A 16,664-nucleotide genomic window follows, 5' to 3' on the forward strand; every position below is an offset into this window, starting at 1 on the left:
GTGAGCCTCCCTGACCTTTCGGCAGAGGTGGGATTTCTGAGAATGAGCATTTCTATTAATTCTTCAAGAATTTATGTGATCTGAGAGATCAGAGCAATAGAGGGAGCTCAAGGACAGAAAATAGGAATTATGAGTTATATTAGTTAACCGGAGCATAATATATGACATTTGCGGATGTATAAATCGGGCATCAACAAATGCACAGGGAAGAGATAGATGAAACATGAAACCAAATAAATACATGATTATCGTAAGGATTAATTCAGGTTGATTGGGACACTTTTTCTCAGTCATCTCAAATGGCAAAATGTGTCCCAGTCAATTTGAATTCACCCTATATGCTTTGTCTAAGTTCTTAAAGCAGTCTATGGTATTTTCCATGATCATATGTGTATGAATTATGACAAAGGTTAGCATAAGTAGCTTTTAGCATCACATATAAATACTAAATACTCGCTGGTGTTTGAAAATAAGTTTTGAGCTGAAAAGTATTTTAAATGTCAAGGTTAGCTATATGAATGGGAAATGAGCAGCAGTGTTGACCCTCTCCTCAAGGTATTTAGTGGGCCAAAAAACCCTGGTCATTGGCCAGATCAAGCCCCGGAAGTAATAGTGGAAACGCAACTGGCCCTGACATGCACTAGCATGTTCGCTTTTGACCCGAAACGCAGCTATGGTAGCTCTGCCAGGAATTGAAGTGCTACCCACTGAGCCACATGCTGCCCAAAATGAAGTGTTGTAACCTTTTTGTTGTTGTTGTTGTTGTTGTTTTGTATTTTTTGTTTGGTTTTTGCAAGCAACATATTTCATTTTTTACAGTAGAGTACTTGGTAATTAAACAAGTGTTTGAAGAATGGATGGATGAATACACTTTTTTTTTAATGTGCCATTGTTACTAGTGTAATAACACAAAGAAGTACTAAGCCATAATAATTAACACCATGTAAGTCTATATGGTTAGGTTTTGTTTTACTTAGTTGCTTGTAATTATGCATAATTTACTCTTATTACTATAGTAAGTTCATGTAACATGAATAAGAAGCACTGTAAAATAGTGTTACTGTATTGTATCATCTACCAGCAGGAATAGTCTTACCTACTGAAACACACCAGCCAAAACTTGGTCCCTTGGTGACAAGCCACAACATCTAAAAAAAAAAAAAAAACACTTTTTCTTATACCATCTTATACACTCAAACCTCAAATGTTTGTGAATGTCTAGCAACTGGATGTTTCTGTTCTCTCTTACAGCAAACACTAAAGGAAATAAGCGCTCCAGGACCAGAACTGACTCCTACACGGCAGGACAGTCTGTTGGTGAGTCTTGATCCCATTCTAATTAACCCATTCTAATTACTAGTACCATAATAGGTTAAACTCCCCTATGGCAGTGTTTCTCAACTGGTGGGTCGCGACCCAAAAGTGGGTCACAGAGTGCCTGAGAAAAATGTGTTGTCCAGATTCAGTATCTGTGGTCAGATTATATGTTGTCAGGCTATATGTCAGTATGACTATTCTCACATTATTTTCATAGCTTGTTACGAAATAAAAAGTCTCTCACCTCAGAAAACCGAACTGTCCTGTCCTGTCTGTCAGACGTTATACTGTGCTCATTGCGTGCACTCTTCAATTGCTTGCGCAAAAATGCTGCGGTGCACGCTGTTTATCACTTTATATATAAAGCGCAGAGAAACTACGAGCATACAACAATACATTGTCAATTAGTAAGTCATGAAATAAATGTAAAGTACCAATAAATCACGTAACTGGTATGTCATGTGTTAGCTGGGAAGGATTTGCATGCAGGTATGATGTTCATTCTATTCATCAGGAGCAGTTTCCATGTTTCATTAACGGTTCATGTTAGTATTGTGTATTTACCATGGCAAGTTTTGTTTCTGTAACCCCAAAATGGCACTTTATTTTCACTTTGTATTATTATGTATATTTTCATTACTGTCTGTGGTGGCCAATTTACCAATTTTATTATATTAACAAAATCTAGTTTGGGATTGGGGCTATTGTATATCCGTACGTTATACTGTTTATTCATCAGTATTAGTCATATTTGTACAATTTATGTGTATTTTAAGTAAAGCGGGACAGTACTCATTGGTCCACATGCAGTTTCTGCCCTTCACCAATCTAGAGACTAATTCCTTAGGTTGGACAGTGACTGCCATAAAAATTCCTCAGGACCTCAGCAGCAAAGAGAGACCACAATGACCCATCCAAAACCATTCAGAACTATGTTTGGAAAACTTGAAACTGATCTACACACATTCATTTTATACTTATTCAGAAAAATAAGTATAAGTATATACATCCTACACAAATTCAGCTGTTAATGTACAAATGAATGAATGCATGACAGTTTAATCTTTTTCCATCATGTTTGGTGTCTATTTGTTTAGAATATTGCCAAAGGTATTCTGGTGGTGGTTTGGAAAGTGAGAAATGCATTTGGTAACTTTAAAGACTTGCTTTATGCAAATGAGTTCCACAGGGGAAAGAAAGGTGGGCCACACTGTGTGTGTCCCCTCTGATGCCAGCAGCCAGTCACGGCACTGGAATGGAGAAGCGCCAAATTGCAATCTTCTCCTCATCGGAAAAGGATAAGTGTACCCTTTCAGCAGACACTCCTTGTTCTGAGTCTCCCCTCGAGAGAGTGACAAACATATCAACAGGTTCTGGGTCTCATCTCTGTAGGAGTGAGACATTAACGGATATACCAAGTTCTGAGTCTCAGGCCTGTGAAGGTGAGACTGTAACAGATACAATAACATTCTGAACCTCTGGTTCGTCGATAGAGACAACAACAGATCCCATGATCTTAGCCTCCAGCCTGTGAGGAAAGAGACATTAACAAACACTACATTCAGAGTTTTCGCAACAAGGTTAAGCTCAGGAAAACAAACCTTCACTTCAAGGTACCTTCGTCTGCGTGTTCCAGATTGTTAAGGACCTTCTGCATCTATGCCAGGGCCTCATCTGCTTGTTCCAGATTTTAGGACCCTTTAGTGCTCCAGTGGATCAGCATCTTGCAGAGCTTCGTGTTCAAGGCTGTTTTCCAAGGTAAAAGACCTTGACTGGTGCCCTGAACTAGAAGGGGGAAGTGGTCATCTGATGTACTCATAACCACACCTTAAGTGACGTGTGATCCAAAAATCACAACGTCAGCGGTGACGTGAGTACCAATCCCTATTTTACTTGGCGTCTTTGGATAAGTGAAAGTAAAATCACTACAATTTAATTCCTAAAAAAGTGGGTTGTGATTTAATGAGCATGGGAAAATGTGGGTCACATGGTCAAACCAGTTGAGAACCACTGCCCTATGGTATACCTTCACAAGCACAGTTTTCTTTCATGTGTCTTATTTCTTTCTGAAATAGGAATTTGGAGCATATGGAAAAGTAGCCTTTAATTTGCATCACGACAGTAAATGATTTGCTACTAGACTGATGAACTAGTCTTTTTTTTCTCTCAACTTTTAGGAGCACAGTAGTATATAGATGTCCTCAAACTAAAGTCTCATTCATCCAGAGATTACAGAATATGTACTGAGTTTTTGTTCCGGCAACTGTTCTGGCATTGCATGGTTTTGTTCACACTGCCAGTGCTTTCTCGTTTGCAATGCTTTCATTCACAAACGACTCCTGAACAGTCCTGTAAAGACTAGTTGATGTTATGATGTGGCATCTAATGTACTCCTCCAGAATTTCCATCAAAACTAATGTATGTTCATGGTAATAGATTTAATTTTGTGGTATCTTTTTGGTATGTTTCATGTAGAAGCCATGGAGGGTATTGACCTGGGAGAAACAACCCACAAAAAGCCTGGAACTACAGTACCTGAGTCAATTCACTCCTTCAGTAAGTCCTTCAAGACTTTACTTCACTCCTTAAAGTTATGCTGCTTTTAGTCCTCCATGGTAGTTCCAATTTACAAACTCAGAAGTTATGATTATGATCTAAAGTGATTTTGTTCTGAATGGTGTGAGGACCTTATTGAAATTGTTCTGTTTATTATTTTCTAATTATGGAAACTGAAGAACTTTGCAAAACTATTTTTTTTTCCTGTGTAATACTATATACATAAATGTGACTTGACTTGTTTTGAGTGCCGTATTGCAGCGCGGGTGCAAACATATCTACATCCCTATGATCAGATGCTTTCTCAGCTGCACTTTTCTCATCATTCTTGTGTTTGTTGGGTAAACGTAGCACAAATTTCAATATTCAGAATCAGAATGAGCTTTATTCTTCAAGTGTGCACAAACACACAAGGAATTTGCTGTTTTACAAGAGCTCTGGGTACATACATACATACATAGATATATACATATATGACACGAATAGAAAGAACATTTAAAAGGCACCTATTATGCAAAATCCACTTTTACATGGTTTTTGGACATTAATCCCCATTAAACCAAAGCAGTCTCATTAGACAAGCCCTGGCCACTGACTGACAGTCCTGTATTACCATAGTTTCTACCCTCAGTGAGTTGTACGCTGTCGCCATTTTCTCCACGCTCAAGCAGCTGTAGTGAAAACAATAAGTATGATGAGTAAAAGTATGAGATGTTTTGTTGTTGGATATAAGAGTGAACATCAGTCAACCTTTACTCCTGATATCTGTGTATTTGACCGTTTAAACACAACAAAAAATGTGAAAGAAAAGTTACTTGTCTGTCTGTGTATGCATGTCATCTTCAGATAAGATTGCTCAGAAAATGATCCATTAGAAGTTTTAACTGATATAGCTTTAAAATGCGTGGAAATAACTTTAATTAATGATGAAAGAAGAACTATGCTATCCGTGAGAGTGATCGCGATATAGATGATAATCAAAACCAAGAAGATGTTTTGTTAGTATTTGCCAGAGAATCCGATTGAGGCAGGAAATTTGTATTTAAAGGCACATGCACGAAAACGGCCTGTTGGCTTTAGTCAGAAATGGGTATTTATAACATGGATTTATATATGATCTGTTATGATTTGATATTTTAAGCTGAAACTTCAGACACATTCTGTGCACACCCGTGACTTATGGCTCGTTTCCACCGAGTGGTACGGTTCAGTACAGTACAGTACGGTATGCAATTTTTGCCTTTTCCATTGTCAGAAGTTGTGAATTGTACCCTAATTCCGAACTGTACTGTACCACTTTTTTGGGACCCTTTCGTTGGGGTACCTAGCACAATAGTACCAATAGTACCGGTACCAAAAGGGTGGAGCTACAGTCACTGCAGAATGTCGATTGGTTGACAGAGAATCGTCACTTGTGCGTGATTTTTAAAAATCTTGTTAATCTCCACATGGCACAGTTGACTGCTGTTCGCGAAAACGAGCTGTGATACGTCCACTCCATAACATGTGAAAATCTATGGTTATTACACCACTTAGCAGTAAAGAGCAGAAATGAATTTGATGAAATGAATTAAATGAATTCCCGCAGTGACAAAAATGCATTCTGGTTGATTACAATCTGTAGATATTGATCTAAGATGTCATCGCTCTGCTGCAGAATTTCAACAGCATCAACATCAATTCCATGTGACAATATTAGAACTGAACAATATAATAATATAATATAACAATGAGTGGGCCCTGTCACGTGTTGTGTATTTCCACTAAAGATTAGATTGTCTGTAAATGCCAATCCCAATGTCTTTTTCATTATCTACATGTATATTGAAATCACCAACAATTAAGACTTTGTCTGCAGCCAGTACAAATTTCAATAGAAAATCAGCAAATTCTTTGACAAAGTCTGTATGGTGCCCTGGTGACCTGTGTACAGTAGCCAGTACAAATGTCATATGGGATATATCGCTTACACTATAACGTTACAAAAAGCACCATCACTTAAAAAGAATTATACTTGAAACTAGACATCTGGCTAATACTGGAAATACTGCTATAAATTACAGCAACCCTTTGGATTTCAGATGAGGCTCATGTTTATAACAGTAATATTGGGGGATGGACTCATTTAAAGTAATGTAATCCAATGTATGTTTAGTTCATACTGGAAGCCAGAGGGCTCCCTCACACAGAAAGTCCAAATATGCCTCACAGAAGTAAAATAACATGCCGTTCAAGGATATCCATAATACAACTATCACTGTAGCTGAATAAAAAGAACGTAGAAACACTGACTCATTAAATATGAAGACAATAAACACAATCATCGAGAGTATATGGTTTATCTGTTCTTCTATCCATCTTGGATATTTTCATAAGAATAATGTACAGTATCTCACAAAAGTGAGTACATCCTTCACATTTCAGCAACCTTTTTATTACATGTTCTCAAGAGACAATACTATAGAAATGAAAATTGGATATACTTTAGAGTAGACAATGTGCAGCTTATATAGCAGTACAGATGTACTGTCCTCTGAAAATAACTCAACATACAGTCATTATTGTCTAAATAACTGGCAACAAAAGTGAGTACACCCTAAGTGAATTTGTCAAAACTGTGTACAAATTGTCAATATTTTGTGTGAGCACCATGGTTATTTAGCACTGCCTTAATCCTCCTGGGCATGGAATTCACCAGTGCTGCACAGGTTGTTGCTAGGATCCTCTTCCACTCCTCCATAATGACATCATGGAGCTGCTGGATGTTAGACACATGGCACTTCTCCACCTTCCGCTTGAGGATGCCCCACAGGTGCTCAATAGGGTTCAGGTCTGGAGACATACTTGGCCACTCCATCACCTTCAGCTTCCTCAGCAAGGCAGTTGTCTTGTTGATGTGTTTAGGGTCATTATCCAGGGTTCCCGCGGGGTCTTAAAAAGTCTTAAAAAGTCTAAAATTCTGAACTTTAAATTTAAGGCCTTAAAAAGTCTTAAAAACGGCCAGATTTTCATCCGAGGTCTTAAATTTCATTTAGTCAGGTCTAAAAAATTTTCAACCCATTTCCAGAAACGCTACCTGCTGAAAGTTATTACAAAGTAGCAAAAAAGTAGCGAGTCGTAGTTCTTTCTGGGGTATATTGGTGTTGGTATACGCGTTGCTAAAACTACAAATCCCGTGATAAATGCAATAACTTACCTGCCCGCGAGATACGTCTGCGTCTCCTCAGAGTTTGTTAAAGTTCGGCTACATGTGGAAAATGGGAAAGTGTACTTTAAATGAGACATGGCTAGATCACAGCGATTTCTGCTGTTGGTTACAAGCGGTGTGTAGTGTCGGCCTATAGGCGACCGTTATTTTATGGTTTCCATGGTGACGCGTCATTGCTTGTCACGTGACACACCGCAGCAGCAACAGCGCTGAATGAATGATGATCTGCTTTTATGTCATTTTTCCTTTTTTATTCAGAATATTCACAAATGTGTTAGCTATGGCATGAAATATCTGATATTCCGATTGTCAAATACATGCAAGTGGAAGTGTATTGTTGTTTAAACACCTTTATAACGATCGCGTTAGTTGAGCTGTATGCGCGATATAATTTTATGACACAAAATTTTGAAATGTAGGCTTAAATCAAACACATTTTAATTCAGATTCTGTATATATATATATATATATATATATATATATATATATACGGAAAACAAAAACAACGAAAAAACAGCTGGCTGACCCCTAGAGGGGTGGGGAAAAGGGGTGGGCTGCTGCCCATTTGGCACGTTGTTGTGTGTTTAAGGTTACTAATGTGATTGCTTTATCTGTAAATTAAATTAATACTTTTTCAATGACTGAATTCATTGAAATAAAATGATTTTTTCAGAATTTCTTTGATTTGAATATTTTTTGGTAATGCGTCGTGTAGGTCTTAAATTTCAATCTTTATGGTCTTAAAATGTCTTAAAAAGGTCTTAAATTTGACTTACTGAAACCTGCATGAACCCTGTTATCATGCCATTCGGCCCATTTCTGAAGGGAGGGCATCATGTTCTGCTTCACAATGTCACAGTACATGTTGGAATCCATTTTTCCCTCAATGAAGCGCAGCTCCCCAGTTCCTGCAGCCCCAGACCATGAAGCTACCACCACCATGCTTGACTGTAGGCAAGACACAATTTTCTTGGTACTCCTCACCAGGGCATCGCCACACATGCTGGACACCATCTGAGCCAAACAAGTTTATCTTAGTCTCATCAGACCACAGGACATAGTTCCAGTAATTCATGCTCTTGTACAGATTGTCTTCAGCAAACTGTTTGCAGGCTTTCTTGTGAGCCAGCTTCAGAAGAGGCTTCCTTTTGGGACGACGGCCATGCAAACCGACTTCTTGTGGTGTGCTGCATATGGTCTTAGCACTGACAAGCTGACCTTCTGCTTCTGCAACCTCTAAAGCAATGCTGGCACAGTGTTTCCCATACATTAACTAGATTGTGGCGGCCCGTCACATTCTAATTTGTCCTGCCACAGTCTCAAAAAGAACCAGAAATATAATGTCCGTAATATATGAATATATGAGAACCGGAAGTCTCTTAATGCCAATTTAAACATTCAAGAGCCAGAAGACGCAAGTGAGAACTCGTGTGCTGTGAGAAGATTTGTGTGTGCGCTCACCTGAAGCGCACATGCAGAAACCCGCGTCTCAGACAGCGCGCAAATATTGAGTTCTCTTTCAAGTCTTGCACTTCAATGGACAAATTCACACAAAAATTATGTCAACATGCCAGTCTTGATGAGTAGCCTATCCTAACAGACATACCCTGCTTCTCAATCAGTTCCCTAGCTTCCTCGTGAATCGGTATATCATGTAAATGAATGTGGCCGACTCCCTGATCAGTGCCCTGGCTACTTAATTAGGGAGCTAATTAAGACACACACATAGTCTGTTATGCCTTAATTGAACTTATACAGTCGAGAAAGACAACGTATGTGCACAGTATCAGTATTTTGGATTTTGGATTTTGCATTGTCTTAAAGTGACAGCAGACCAATATTACTACTGTCTGTGTTTTTAATGTTAATCAAACAACAAAAGACAAGGAAATTACTCACTGCTCTTGACTGAATAGCTTTTGTAACCTCTGGGGTCTGAGGATTTTTGGGGCCCTGGAGAAGTTTTGACATGCCCTGATATTTGTGCTTTTTTCAGTTGTTCATAAACATATTAATGACAAAAGTGGCATTACACTGTATTCAGCACAAACTAGGCTACAATAATATGTGAGGAACATGTATGTACATGTTTGTGTTTTTGAAGGAATAACGCTTATGCGTGGTTATTGAAAAAACAAAAAACTTAAGTCACTGAAATAAGGCCAAAAAATATATATTAAATCTGTGTTCATAAGACTTCTAGGTATTGGAGGTTATAGACTAAAGTTTTTGCTTCAAAATGATGTAAAAATTATCCTGTCTACTTGTTCATATAAAACAAAAGAGAGATTTGAATGTTCTAAGAGATTTAAATTTTCTAAGACATGCATTGGAGGCGTGAATCATCATGAATAATCCTGTGATTCACACCTGAGAAGACAAAAGATTTGCATAATGACCCCTAATGACCTGCATATTAATGAGCTCTTTCAGTCAGGTAGGCTGTGAAAAACCCTCTGTGATCATGCTGATAACAGGATCAATGTCGACTCTTGACAAAAAAAACATGATTTTTGTGATCTCATGCATGCATGTATTATTGCACATCATGTGAAGAAAATTTTGTATAGGCCTATGTTACATTACAGTACCAGTCAAAAGATTGGACACAGTTTTTTAAAATAAGTCTTAAGTCTCTAACCAAATCAATGGTTTTCTATTTTAATATACTTTAAAATATAATGTATTTCTGTGATGCAAAGCGTCTGAACATTCTACCTCTATGGCATTTCATATAGGCTAATATATTTGTCATATTATATAGCCTAAATGTTAATGTGCAGTTGACAAACTATACATCATTAAAAAGATCTAAGACTCAAGCTTCACACTTTGACTCTTAAAATCTTATATTGACCGTAATTTCTTAATATGCTTAAAAGCATGCACATTTGGAGAAAGATTGATGGATTCTCATATGTTTGTCAATTTTCTATACAGAGGAGTAATATTTATTCAATATTTATTGTCATCACTGTGAGGGCTGGATACTGTGTTTTCAATTCATACTTGTAGCTGGAGGGCGCTCTGTGCACCTTTAGTCCACAAATGCCAAGTGGCATTCCAGGAACTAACAGAGGCTTCCAGAGATCGCTTTAACATACAGATAAAAACTTTTCAAGATAATAAATACAAGATTGCGATGATATATACATGTATTGCCTAAGAATTTGCATCTGAATAGCGCTCACTCTGTGGGCGTGGCCGCATTAGCGGATAATGAGCTGAATCACGGACTTCTGACATGGCTCTGTTTTCATACAGATTACATAAACAGAGAATTTTTGTTTTCGATTTGACTTACACGATTTAAAACCTGACATCTCAACATTTCTTTAGACATGTCTAATTTTTTTGTGATTAGTATTCACTAAGTTACACTTGATTTTCTGAGAACTATCAAATTGGACTTCGTTCAGAGGGAGACGACAGATCACGCATCATGTTAGTTTTCTTTATTTTACAAAAAGCACAACATTTGTTTTTACTCAACACAAATAAAAGAAGATATTTCACAGATTAAAATGGTGTATAACTCTTAATTGTATGTGCAACATTGACAGAGTATTTTGAGTCTCTTTCATACTGATAAGAAAAAACCGTGGTGGTATCGCCGGCACAACCAGCCGACCCCTAATGTTAGAGATTAATCCTTATTAACGAGTGTTAATAAGGATTAATCTTTAATTTATACAGTCAAATATGTAATGTTATTTTACATTTGATTACTTCAGTACTTTATTCTGTATCTGAAAACTACTGAAAACCTGAAAAGCACAGTTTATTTTATTTGAATCTTTGTTCCACCTTATTTATTTGTGCTTGTAGTTTGATTATTTCTTATTTTCTTTATTTTTATTTGACAGTCCTTTTTCCCCTGAACAGATACCGAACCGTACCGAAACTGTGACCCTAATAGCATAAAAAAACTGAACCGTGAGTAATTTGAACCATTACACCCCTAGTAAATAATAACTGTACATAATAAATATGTATTTCCAGCCCCCACTAATTATTCTAGAAATAAATTAATTCAACAAAGGTAATCTCTTTTGCTACATATTTTTCATGGTTCAAATGTATACTCTACATGTTTGACCTTTTATGAACTATCATTTACTATATGTTGTTTATGTGACTAATGTGCCCTACCATCACCATTCATGTCTATGCAACCAATAAATAAATTACTACGATAGCACAAAATTGTTTACAATAGAACAAATTTCTTCATTGATGTAGTCAATTAATTTTGCTTTCAAAATGCACCAGATTTATGCATTTAAATGTAAAATGTCCAAATTTTCTTCGGGGGGTGGCATGCCCCCGGACCCCCCTAGAAGGGCCGATGTCCACCCACCACAGTCTCACAAAATTCTGTGGGAAACACTGTGGCAGCACTCATGCATCTGTTTTTTGAAGCCAGCTTCTGCACCTGACACACAACACAAGGTCTCAACTTCTTTGGCCTCTATGACCCTGGCCACTGTGCTGTAACTCAGTTTCATGGTGTTACCAATCTTCTTATAGCCTAGGCTATCTTTGTGGAGACCAACATTTCTAATTCTCAAATCCTCAGAGAGTTCTTTGCTATGAGGTGCCAGGTTGAACATCCAGTGATCAGTATGAGAGAATTGTACTTGAAGCACCAAATTTTAACTGCTTCACACAGAAACGCCCTAGAAAAGTGGGGTTTTGGACAATATTGGCATGAATCCTTTTTAATTTGTGATAATTTTGCACTGATAAGGGACAACACAAACTACGAAAACATATTTTATTACATAAACCGTTTATACATAGAAAAAACTTAAATTTTTGATTCCTCAAAATATCCACCATTAGCAGCTATCTGATCTAAACTGGGTTCTAATTGGTTCATTGTATTCTAAACTTAATTGGCAATCAATTGTTGAAGCTATTAAGGTGTGCTGACCCAAAAATCTTTTACAAACCTGGGCCAAGTTTAAACCAGTAACCAGGCCTCACAGCTGGCAAAGGGGCATGCCTGACTTTGACATGTATATATTGCCATTATTATGTAATTCAAATTACTTGAATGTATTTGCACCAAAAAAAATAAGGATTTATGCTGATATCGTCCAAAACCACACTTTGCCAGGGGTGTTTCCAAACTTTTGGAGGGCAGTGTACAACTGTTATCACTTAGGGTGTACTCACTTTTGTTGCCAGCCATTTTGACAATAATGGCTGTATGTTGAGTTATTTTCAGAGGACAATAAATCTATACTGCTATACAAGCAGCACATTGACCACTCTAAAATTGATCCGAGTTTCATTTATATAGTATTGTCCCTTGAGAAGATGTATTAAAATGGTTGCTGAAATGTGAGTGGTGTACTCACTTTTGTGAAATACAGTATATTTATAATGCAGCTCTAATCGACATTGCATTAATTTATATAGAATATTTCAAAATAATACACTGTCTGCCTCATTCTGTGATAAGAAGCCACTTCAGATCCAAATGAAAATTATTTATTGCACATCGTAAGTGACTCAAACTTACAGCATTTACTGTGACTATTTACTCTATGAAACATTATGAACACGTTAACATGTTACAGTTTATGTAACAATATCATGTTAACTAATGTAAGTGGGAATAAATGACTTGTCTCCGCTGGATATCAATCACATTGTTCTTCTGAGGTAAATTTAAACTCGATAAAAAGCAGAGGAATCATGATGAAGCTGATGCTTTGTTTTGAAGCGATGGGGGCGTTTACAGGTTAGCGTGCCTCGCACATGGACAGTTTGCATGTTAAAGGCTGTGCTGCGTGTGGGTATGGTCACATTAATGAAGTCAGGCAGAGAAGATTGTACCTCTTGTTGGTTTCATACGGATTGCGTAAATGGAGAATATTTGTTTTCAGTATGACTTACTACATTTAAAAGTAGACATTTCAAGCTTTCTAAAGGCATATCTCTCATGTCTGTGTGATAAATATTAGCTGAGTTTCACGTATTTCAGAAAGTTTCTCGCAGAGACCCGCACACCTTGTTTATCTTCTTTATTTTACAAAAACGCAAGGTTTTGTTGTTAATGTGAGTGTACACAAATAAAAGTAGACCCTTTATATTTTATAATGATGTCTTACACCAGGGGTGTCCAAACCACTGTCCTGCAGAGTAAACAGAGTGAACACACTCTTTTGGAGTGTGTTGCAGCCATCAAAATCCAAATTTGTTTAAATTTACAAAATAAAATTAATGTGGCCATTGAAAACATTGGAAGTCTTTTCTTTTTACTTTTCTCAGTTAAATAGAAATAAATCAGAGATTCTTGATTTTATTACATTTTACAAAATGTCCCAACTTTTCTGGAATTGGAACTCTATATACATTGCATAAACAAAGTTCACACAGCTAATATAACCCTCAAATTAGTTATTATTGCTCCATCTGCCATTTTTTGCTATTGTCCTTGCTTGCTTACCTTGTCTGATGATTCAGCTGTGCATATCCAGACGTCCTGCCCTTGTCTAATGCCTTGAACATGGGCTGGTATATGCAAATATTGGGGGCGTACATATTAATGATCCCGACTGTTGCGTAACAGTCGGTGTTATGTTGAGATTCGCCTATTCTTCTGAGGTCTTTTAAACAAATGAGATTTAGATAAGAAGGAGGAAACAATGGTGTTTGAGACTCCCTGTATGTCATTTCCATGTACTGAACTCTTGTTATTCAACTATGCCAAGGTCAATTCAATTTTCCATTCTATGGCACCTTTAATGAGTAATAATCTAAAATATGAGATAGTACGGTATAAAGTAAAATATAAGCACATAGGCTTACAGTTTTGACATTTACTATGCTGCTTGAATTCATTCTAAATAATACATGATAATATGCTTGCTCGTCAAGCATAACTAATAATACTTTTGAATTGGAATAGCAGATAAGTAAGTTGGCTTCTCAAGCCAATAATATAGTCTTAAAAGTTTTAAATGAATCTGCTTACGCTTTATATTACTGGATTCATACAAAGATTCAGGCCATGTGTTTGTCCTTGACATTGTAGCCTCATTTTTTATTCTTTCAGTTGGAGATGGTCTTGTGCAACCTGAAGCCTTGAACAAAAAAGCCATCCAAATTATCAACAGGGTGCGGGACAAGCTAACTGGTGAGCAAAACTTTGGCCTTCAGTCACAGACCACAGAGGACTAAACACACTTTTCTAAGTGATTTCATTCACAATTCTAGCACTATCATACAGTGCATTATCAAGCAACAGTAGCTAGTAAAACAAATATTAACGGATTTATGTTGATGTTTTTTTCACTCCTTCTAGGACGAGACTTTTCCCATGATGAGACCCTGGACGTACCTACTCAAGTGGAGCTGCTCATCAAACAAGCTACTTCGCATGAAAATCTGTGCCAGTGTTACATTGGATGGTATGTGTTTAAGAGAGAGAATATTTACAGAGATATTTAAATGTATGCTTTTTTCAACATAATTCAGTAAGTGACATTTTATTCTGTGGTATATGTAGTGTTGTATGCTTAAAGTATTTTTTCTCTCTTCTCTTTAGGTGCCCTTTTTGGTAGAGCTTCATATTGCTACTGCTTTCTTTTTCTGTATTTTTCCCTTAAATTCACCTAGGAGAGTGATGAAAATTGACATTGATTTGAAAAAATGTGAGCATTTCTTTACTAGTACAATTTTGAAAAGTGAAGCAGTCACTTTTCTAAGCAAACCCCTGAAAAATCTGAAGAATTAATCTTGGATGAGGTTGTGTTATATGGCTATAACATTGTCAGTGTTTCATGTTATTTGAAATGATTTGTACAAGCTGTACAAGGTCAAATATCACCAAAATTAAATAAATAAAAAAATTAAAGAAAAATAAGAGATATCATTCATATAGAAAATGAAGCCTATTTTATCTTTATGACAGTTAAATGTTCTTTACAATAGAAATGTGTACGTCATCCCGGATATTAAATGATGACAGTACAATCTTACATTACTCAGTGTCTCCTCCATTGACAATGTCATTGTTCCAGTAGCAATAGTTATAAGATACGTTTGCTATAAACAAATTTTTTTTTTCATATCTATTCTACGTAGATTTTAAAATAACTGACCATTTTTTCCATTAGTTAAATTGTTTTCGTCCATTGCCTATTATCAGTGACTGAATAATCTTTGCAAGAGAAACAGCAAGAGCTGTGTCATCGTTATAATTAACAGGACCTTGTAAAAAACATTATGGGTGATCCCCCTCTCCCAAGAGAAGACTATACTATAATACTGTACTATATTACCTTAGCAGGCCCACCCTCCCAGTTGTCTCTTACTGATGGTAGCACCTTCTGTGATCAAAGCAACAGTCATACTTCTTGTTAACCATGCAAGCTGTATAGCATCACTTGTGATTTTTAATTAGAGGTTCAAGCGCATAGCGATGTGACAAACCTAAATAAGTCACAGTATTATACTCCAACTGCCTAAAACTGCAGGGTACCCGGCGTTAGATGCCCCATCTCTTTTTTATACGCTTTAGCATTCTTTCTTGTTTTATTTATTTTGCTGGCAAATATAATGGCATTTCTTTTGTGGTAAAAACGGAAAAACAAGGAAAATCCCGCACACTATCAACTTGCAAAAATTATTAAAAAAAAATCTTTATTGGCAACATTTCGATCGTATGATCTTTATCAGGCATCAACATACTATTCAAACTCCATTGTATTTAAAATGATAACATGACCAATCACAGTGAAGAATCATCAATTTCCAATCTAAATAAATGATTGAATAATCATTAACACCATCATTAACACCACATCACATAGTTAAATCCACAATCACATATTGTAAATAAAGAAAAAAAAATAAGGATAATTCATAACATCACATTAAATAATGCTTCATCATTCATACCCATAGGTGATAAAGTCTGAAGGGTGAAGATCCAAAACAACTCACATCTCTGTAAGAGCAATTCAATATCGCCCCCTCTAGGTGGCACACTAACTTTCTCAATCCCACAAAAAGCGTGGGCAGCGACTGGATAATTAACATCTTTTCTTCTGATGGAACTCTTATGTTCACTAATTCTTTAAGTTGACATGAAGTTTTTCCAACATAGCCCAAACCACAAGGACACTGAATCAAATAAACAACATGTGTAGAGACACAAGTGATCACAGAATTAATACCAATTTTTTTTCTAGTTCTTGGATGACAAAGGAATGAGGTTTTAGTTGTATTGTTGCACTGAGCACAATTACCACAGCGATAATTTCCATTTTGTAATTGACTAATTAATCTCTGAGACGAACTAGAAATGCAACTCTGAAAACGAGCATGTACTACATCAGGGGTTCTCAACCTTTTGCAAGCTGGGCCCCCCCAAAGCTGGTTCATTGCAGTTGGGGCCCCAGTGCGTGTGAGCATTTCACAAAAACTAAAGGAAAGCTTTAACTGTAGCCTATATTCTGACTAGTTTATTCGTATATATATATATATATATATATATATATATATATATATATATATATATATATATATATATATATACATACATACATACATACATACATACATA

At 36.6% G+C, this 16,664-nt stretch overlaps 1 protein-coding gene across 1 annotated transcript in view; it reads left to right on the forward strand.

Moving 5' to 3' along the window:
- The window catches only part of LOC125280006 (serine/threonine-protein kinase mTOR), a 178,071-nt gene extending 163,114 nt beyond the window's left edge, over window positions 1-14,957 (forward strand). The window contains exons 26-30 of the mRNA XM_048210303.1: window positions 1,252-1,317; window positions 3,793-3,873; window positions 14,151-14,231; window positions 14,400-14,505; window positions 14,643-14,957. Coding sequence (XP_048066260.1) covers window positions 1,252-1,317; window positions 3,793-3,873; window positions 14,151-14,231; window positions 14,400-14,505; window positions 14,643-14,658 — 350 coding nt within the window. The 3' untranslated portion in view covers window positions 14,659-14,957. The remainder of the gene's footprint in view (window positions 1-1,251; window positions 1,318-3,792; window positions 3,874-14,150; window positions 14,232-14,399; window positions 14,506-14,642) is intronic.
- The last annotated feature ends 1,707 nt before the right edge of the window (window positions 14,958-16,664 follow it).

Source organism: Megalobrama amblycephala, linkage group LG12, assembly GCF_018812025.1.
Source record: "Megalobrama amblycephala isolate DHTTF-2021 linkage group LG12, ASM1881202v1, whole genome shotgun sequence".
Lineage (NCBI taxonomy): Eukaryota > Metazoa > Chordata > Actinopteri > Cypriniformes > Xenocyprididae > Megalobrama > Megalobrama amblycephala.